Source organism: Muscardinus avellanarius (assembly GCF_963383645.1).
Source record: "Muscardinus avellanarius genome assembly, chromosome: 2".
Classification (NCBI taxonomy): Eukaryota; Metazoa; Chordata; class Mammalia; order Rodentia; family Gliridae; genus Muscardinus; species Muscardinus avellanarius.
In genome coordinates this window covers 200,938,692-200,946,634 of record NC_137787.1, presented here as the reverse complement: position 1 = coordinate 200,946,634, position 7,943 = coordinate 200,938,692, and the positions used below count along the sequence as shown (strand labels likewise).

At 53.6% G+C, this 7,943-nt stretch overlaps 1 protein-coding gene across 3 annotated transcripts in view; it reads right to left on the bottom strand.

The window, feature by feature from the left end:
• Window positions 1-700: 700 nt before the first annotated feature.
• Window positions 701-7,943, bottom strand: part of ARHGEF7 (Rho guanine nucleotide exchange factor 7) — a gene marked incomplete at both ends in the record, with an annotated part of 127,663 nt that continues 120,420 nt past the window's right edge. For all 3 annotated transcript variants that reach the window (XM_080689762.1, XM_080689763.1, XM_080689766.1), the window contains 3 exons: window positions 701-823; window positions 3,276-3,330; window positions 3,578-3,677. In XM_080689762.1, coding sequence (XP_080545888.1) covers window positions 701-823; window positions 3,276-3,330; window positions 3,578-3,677 — 278 coding nt within the window. The remainder of the gene's footprint in view (window positions 824-3,275; window positions 3,331-3,577; window positions 3,678-7,943) is intronic.

Sequence of the window (7,943 nt, the reverse complement as noted above, 5' to 3'; positions counted from 1 at the left end):
GCGAGGCAGTGTGCTCTGCCGAGGTCTTGCACAAGCCCACACAGAAGAGTCCGAGCCATCTCCCAAAACACCGTGAGCACACTGCTGCAACCGGGGTCTGGATGGGCAGCAGGAAGCGAGATGCATCAGTGGAAGGTACAGTGCCGGCGTCCTCAGAGGCAGCGCCAGTGACTGCAACACTCTTCAAGAGATGACTTCTGACATGTGCTCAAGTCTCACTGACTGCCGGCACGCTCAAGAGGGACGCCAGCTCACAGCACCAGGGAGAGGGCAAGGTAGAGCCAGCCGCGTCCAGAGGCAGCTCTGCACAACTCTGCTCGCAAGGGCGCCTGAACATGACCTCCAATCCCTGTGACCAGAAAGGTTAGTGGGAAGCAAATCCTAGCACGAGGTTAGCCCGACGCTCGGTCACAGGTATGCACTCACAACGGAATATTTACAAGGGCACTACGTCACGCTCCTGTGTCCTACCAAAGTCTGGAAAAGCCAGGGCTCTGTCAGTCGCTGCACTTATTGCCAAAGGAGGTAACTGAGGTGTCAGCCAAGAGATGGACGCAGCTCGGGCCTGCAGTGTCTAACCTCACGCGGGGCTCTGCACGTGGGCCGGCCTTTCTACGGCATGGCCCAGACGGCGGTCCTCAGTCCTGAACGTGCCCTGCTGGCTCTCCTGTGGCCTTCAACAGAAGAACGAAGGCCGGCCTTATAGATTGGTTTCATCCCAAGCTGGATCATTCATGTTCTTCAGAACCTTCCTCACCAGCTTCTCCAGGTCCTTGCGGGCCCTCTGCTCCTCCTCCAGAGACTTCTTCATCTTTTTGTTATCCTGGAAGTTAAGCAGACCACAGCTCACTACCTTTATGTGCCCGGAGCTGCTTCTCCCCATTACACCTGCAAGGAGCCCCATGTGGTGGTGGGCGTCAGAAAGGCCAAGAATCACAAGTGCCCCGCAGTGCCCACACGGCGAGCTGCTCCTGGCCGAGGCGATTCACAGCTGGGGCAGCAGTCCCAGCGGCTCTTAAGATTGATGAACAAGAAATCAACGATAAAACATACCACAAGAAAATACAAAAACCACAGCCAAAAATAAACAGCAAAAAGAACACCTTCTACCCAGCTTGCTCCGCTCACGCTTTTAACTTCCCTGGTGGAGTCAAAGAAATGGAAACAAGAGCAGCTGAATGGACTCAGGAGCGAGGGAAGAGCCGGCTGCACTGCGGTGTGGACGAGGGACGCCCACCGCTCAGGGCAGTGAACCAGGGAAGCCCACCGCACAGGGCAGTGGACCAGGGACGCCCACCGCACAGGGCAGGAGCCCAGGGCTGCGGTGTGGACCAGGGACGCCCACCGCACAGGGCAGGAGCCCAGGGCTGCGGTGTGGACCAGGGACGCCCACCGCACAGGGCAGGAGCCCAGGGCTGCGGTGTGGACCAGGGACGCCCACCGCTCAGGGCAGGAGCCCAGGGCTGCGGTGTGGACCAGGGACGCCCACCGCTCAGGGCAGTAGCCCAGGGCTGCGGTGTGGACCAGGGACGCCCACCACTCAGGGCAGAAGAGCCCAGGGCTGCGGTGTGGATGAGGGACACCCACCGCTCAGGGCAGAAGAGCCCAGGGCTGCGGTGTGGACGAGGGACGCCCACCGCACAGGGCAGGAGCCCAGGGCTGCGGTGTGGACCAGGGACGCCCACCGCTCAGGGCAGAAGAGCCCAGGGCTGCGGTGTGGACCAGGGACGCCCACCGCTCAGGGCAGAAGAGCCCAGGGCTGCGGTGTGGACCAGGGACGCCCACCGCACAGGGCAGGAGCCCAGGGCTGCGGTGTGGACCAGGGACACCCACCGCTCAGGGCAGGAGCCCAGGGCTGCGGTGTGGATGAGGGACGCCCACCGCTCAGGGCAGAAGAGCCCAGGGCTGCGGTGTGGACGAGGGACACCCACCGCTCAGGGCAGGAGCCCAGGGCTGTGGTGTGGACCAGGGACGTCCACCGCTCAGGGCAGGAGCCCAGGGCTGCGGTGTGGACCAGGGACGCCCACCGCTCAGGGCAGAAGAGCCCAGGGCTGCGGTGTGGATGAGGGACGCCCACCGCTCAGGGCAGAAGAGCCCAGGGCTGCGGTGTGGACGAGGGACACCCACCGCACAGGGCAGGAGCCCAGGGCTGCGGTGTGGACCAGGGACGCCCACCGCACAGGGCAGGAGCCCAGGGCTGCGGTGTGGACCAGGGACGCCCACCGCACAGGACAGAAGAGCCCAGGGCTGCGGTGTGGACGAGGGACGCCCACCGCACAGGGCAGGAGCCCAGGGCTGCGGTGTGGACCAGGGATGCCCACTGCTCAGGGCAGAGGAGCCCGGGGCTGCTGGCAACACTGCCTAGCCTGGCCGAGAGGACAAGTGCGACCTGCACGTGCCTGTGACCCCCTCGGCCTCTAGCATGTACCCGCCTGCCCGCCGCCTCCCAGCTGTACCACCCTGGCTCTGCACACACCACCTCTGGCCGGCCAGCCCAGCATCGCTGGTGCAGATGGCTGTGTTCTATTCACAGGGGCAGCAGGTGAACTGTTAACAAGACACTGTTTACATTATATATCGCTATTCCAACAAGATCTGAGGTGGTTTACGACACCAGCGACAGAGTGAAAGAGGGTATAAACAAATCACTTTAAACATGCACTCCTGGCTGGTGGGGCTGATGAAGGGCAATGGCTTTATGTACTGGATTCTACAAGACATGATCGCCCTTTAACATTTTTTCAGCACAGGGACAACCAGCTTCATTTTTTTTTTTCCTTTTGTGGTACTGGGGTTCCTGGAAGCCCTTCTACCTCCGGGCTACACTCCCAGACCTATTTTATACTTTTTTTTTTTTTTTGGAAACACTCCCAGACACCTATTTTTTATATTTTTATTTGGAAACAGGGTCTCTTAAGCCAGCGTAGTTGGCTTCAAACCTGCGCCATCACGCCCGGCACCAGCTTCATTTTCAACATAGCGTTTTCCTCTTTTTTTCCCATTAAAGACTTTTTGTGTATGTGTGGGTCTGGGGATGAAACCCAGGGGCATTTGACCTCTGAGCCACATCCCCTGCCCTATTTTTATTCTTTATTTTAAAACAGGGTCTCACTAAGTTGCGGAGGGCCTCACTTAGTAGCTGAGGCCATCCATGAACCATGATCCTCCAGTTTCAGCCTCCCGAATGCTGGGATTACAAGTGTGCGCCACCACGCCCAGCTTCCCATTAAAGACTTTTAAAACAAACAAGGTGAATGCGCTGGCAGCAAGCGTACCTGCCGTAACTCCTGGACTTCATCCTTCAATGCATACACGGTGTCGACGAGGCTCCTGGAAGAGCAAAGGGGACAGGCAGGTCAGCGGGAGGCGCGCAGTGCAGCCACTGGGGACTCGGGCTGGCGGCTCGGCCCTGCTGGTCCCACAGGTGCACAACTTCACACAGCCACTGCGCTAAGTCCTAGCGGTTCAGCTCCAATCCACCAGCATGTTTAAATGTCCAGGTAGCAGAGCCACGCCCAGCCCTCGGGCCTCTTTCTACCCACCAGGCGGGGCCCCAACATACTGGGAGACAGCTTACTTTTCTTCTATCACTGTCTGGCCATTACTCTTAGTTTCTTCGACTATAATTTTCTCTTCTTCCGGAAGCAAAACTTGTGGAGCAGATTCTTTGCGTGAACCTAAGATTATTAAAAAGAAAGAGAGGCTCTGGTGAATGCCACGGTAGAACTAAGAACGGAGCTCTACTACCTATTATCTCCACCCACCGACTCCAGCGCTGCTCACTAAACCCCACAGACAGACGAGACTAGAGGGGCTCCCTCTACCGCTCCCTCCCCCGCCACGCCTACGGTCTGCCCAGCATGAGCTTTTTCATGCCCAAAGCCTCAATACAGAGGAGAGGAAACACCTGCCATTTTGCAATTTATTAAATTTCATTTCTGAATCTGGATTACAGCTCTTTAAATACAAAATATTTCAACAAGAAAGTTACAGGTTCTGACCACATTACTCTGGACATTTAACCAAATTTTAAGCCATTATATTCCAGGAATTTTAGAAAGACATACAAAAGACCATGTAGAACACACACACTGTTTATAACTTAAAAAAACTTGCAATTAAAAATTTATAACAACATCCAAAAATAAAGATATCATAGTACATGCTTGGGAAAAAAGATAAAGTTAATATCTGGTTATTTAAGAAAACCTTATTCCCCGTCCCTGGAACTTCTCCAAATGAAAGAAGTAAACTGTTTGCATTGTCAGGGGACATTTATGCTGTGGACCCAGCATGATGTCCACAAAGGCTCTGAGGGCTGGTCTCTTGAGAAGAAGCCATCAACCACAAGATCCATTCATTTAAAAGGTGAGGGAAGGAGTCAGGGCTAACTTAATAATGGGAGGGAAAGAGTTTCTCAAAGATTACAGATCGCTCAGGGGCCGGGCATGGTGGCACACGCTTGTAATCCTAGTACAGATCGCTCAGGGGCCGGGCATGGTGGCACACGCTTGTAATCCTAGTACAGATCGCTCAGGGGCCGGGCATGGTGGCACACGCTGTAATCCCAGTACTCGGGAGGCCGAGACTGCAGGTTCAAGGCCAGCCTCAGCAATGTAGTGAGGCTCTTCACAACTTAACGAGGCCGTTTCAAAATAAAAAATAAAATAGGGCTGGAGGTGTAGCTCAGAGATAAAATGTTCCTGGGTTCAATGCTCAATACCACACATACCCCAAAAGATTATACAGCATGAAGACACACCATTTGTTTTTTTTTAGTGTGTGTGTGGTGCGGGGGATGGAACCCAGGGACACTCTACCTCCGAGCTACACCCCCAGTCCTATTCTTTATTTTGAATCAGGGAGTCGATGTCACTGAATTGCAAAGGGCCTAAATAGTAGCTGAAGCTGGTCGGGACCCACCACCCTCCTGTCTCAGCCCCAGATGCTGGGATGACAAGCGTGCACCATGTCTGGCTCCATCTGCATTCTGAAAACGTACATCTGATGCAAGTCGGAGGGACCAACCAACCGCAGCACACGAGGCTGCAAGTGCGGTTGCGGTAGATTAAACGGCCTTCCTTAGGAAAGGAGCACTTGTTGTTTGAGATAAGCTGGTTAACTGTGGCGTGCTGGGCAACTTGTTTGGCTTTGCATTTCTGGCGTGCCTGCCATGTCTTCCTGAAAGTCTGTCCGACTTAAGGAGGCCACTTGTTGCACATCCCTGTTGTCATGGAAACCTCAGGATAACACCAGTGTTTAAAAAGTAAAATGTCATATAGAGAGCTTCCCCAGCACTTTACTGTAGGCATGTCCTCTTCTGGGTGGAACAAGTCAAACAGGAGCTGTGAGCCTGGTGACGGCAGGGGGCTCAGAAGACGCCCCAGATGCAAAGAGAGCCTAGCTCCACTCTCCAGCAGCAGTCAAGGACTGCGCCTCTGCGGACGCCCTTTGTGTTGCAAAGCCTCCGCGCCACCAGAGGGCGCTCGCACAGCCCCTGAGAGACGACGAGGGCGGAGCAGCCAAGCTGAGCGCCCAGGCGGAGGTCAGGTGGAGGACAAGCTCTGGGGAGGATTCAAGGAGGCTCTATCATGCAGCACACGCATCTTAAGACTCACACTTCATACCAACGGAAGGAGGACTTTCATGTGTACTCAGTGACCTCAGTCTTATAATCAAACACAAGTGCTTGTAATTTTGTCAAAAGCTCTAATGAGCAGGTATAGTGAATATATTTGCAAATTAATTTGTCAAAGCTTTCCCATTCATGTTGTGGGGTTCAGAGTGTGGGAGTGCACCTACAGGCCCTGGCCACACCCCACAGGTCTCAAGGAAACAATTTCAGGATGTGGTCCCAAAAAAGATGTTTTTAAAAACATCACTAGGCAGACAGCATTGCCCCCTGCCCCCGCCACTTAGCAGGGTCCAGCAGGTAGGAGGAGAGGTCCCTTTCCAAGATGACCCCCAGTGTGGCTGCAGCCTGTAGAAGTGTAAGTGTGCCTTCTCCTGGACCTCTCCTGGTTAGTGGGGAAGTCTGCTAGGACACGGGGCACACGAGAAAGAACTCCAAAGAAAACACGTGCCGCCAGGTGGGGTCCTCCCGGGCCTCCCCTCCACGCCGGCCCTTGGAATGGGACGTCAAGTTCCAAAGATTCATGCATCTACACCATATCTACACTTCACATGTACAAAAAAGCGATTCCTCTCAACCTCCCCTGTGAAGGGAACTGACTGGGCCAGATGGTTTAGCAGTCTCCCTCTGAGGGACCACACCAGAGTCAGATTCATCAATGGTGAATCCAAGGTGAATCTGGCACATTCAACTTGAGACATGGTTCTTCAAAAGGATTAGCAAACAAGATAAACTGAGAAAGGCTTTACCACACTTCAAGTGGATTCTGTCCTTTTTTTTTTTCAGTTACTTTAGACTCTTCTGCCTCCCTTGGACAATCTGTTGACATTATCTGTCCTTAGCATTAAAATTTACAAAGGACAAATAAGAGAGCCACAAAGGATGTCACTGCAGAAAAAAAAAAGGGCTGGGCACTTCGTATGCCTGGGTGGCCCTTCAGTGTGGCTAACCTCCACATGGAACGGCGAGTCACGCAGGAGCCATCTCGGCAGAGCTGCCTGAGGATAGACCCTACTCTCCAGCTGTGTCTCGGCCAGATGAGGTCATGGATAAAGCCTCAAACTCCTGAAAGCAACATAACTCATTTGAGAAACTAAACGCTACAGGCTGGCAGGTAGCCACACCTGCACAGCAGGTCCGCTTTTTACAGCCATAGCTAGGCACACAGAAGGTGCCAATGGCATACAGCAGCAGCCTAAGCTAGAGACCTGTGTTTCAAGAGAGCTAACTGTTCCACACACTACTGTTACTGTGGGGCGGCTGCTTACTGCAAGCCCTGGAGTGAAGATTAGTAACCATACAGCCTTCTGAAGAGAAACCATCTAACACGCTTAGCCTACTTTCAACACAGTTGTCTGAAATAACTAAAAGAAAAGCCTATAGCCTTTCACCAAAACAATAAAGGCATATTCTCTAGCCAGGTTTATAAATGATTTGGCTATTTCTTTCAGAGCAAAACTTTAGAAAGTAAATAAATTTAACAAGCTATCTCAGAAAGTACTGAAGTGTTTATATTGGCATTACTGCACAATTCTTCTAGAGTACTGGGCTAGGGAGAGCACTTAACCTCCAAAGAATGGTCTGGCACGTACTAAAGAGCCCTCATCCTGGAATCAGACACACAAACAGGCTCACAACAGTGTGGAGCGGTGGAGACCTGTTTCCCAAACGCTGGTGTTGGGGGACAAGACGGGCTCACGTCTGTCATTCCAGGAAGGGTGTGCGATGGCTGCTTGGAGATTCCTGCTGCACCGTACACCACCGAGGGCTCTTTTCTTTTTTTTTTTCGGTACTGAGGATAGAACCCAGAGGGCATTCTAGCTCTGAGCTACACCCCCAGCCCTATTTTTTATTCTATATTTTTCAAACAGGGTCTCACTGAGTTGCAAAGGGCTCACTAACCGCGATCCTCCTGTCTCAGCTTCCCAAATGCTGGGATTACAAGCGTGCGCCATCATGCCCGGCTAGCACTGCGGGTTTTGATGGGGTTTTCACAGGCACCCTGAGTGAGTTTCAGTTAGCGCTCCTGGAACTCAGTGAGTGCCGGCTCCTTTCCTGCGCTCAGCGTCAGTATTAGCAGCTGTGGCTGGGTTTCTAGGCAGTGGTCCAAGGAGTGCTAGACTGCCTGCAATCCTGGGTCTGTGAACACACAGAGCTGCTGGCTTGTCACTGCAGGTGAGAGTAAGATAAAGCATGGATGTAACACCACGGTGGTTCATGCTGACAGCACTCTAGCACGGCCACGCAGGGGACGCCCGATCGTGCCCGCAGGTGTGCGGCGTCCGCCCCTCAAGGCCTGCTGAGACATGGA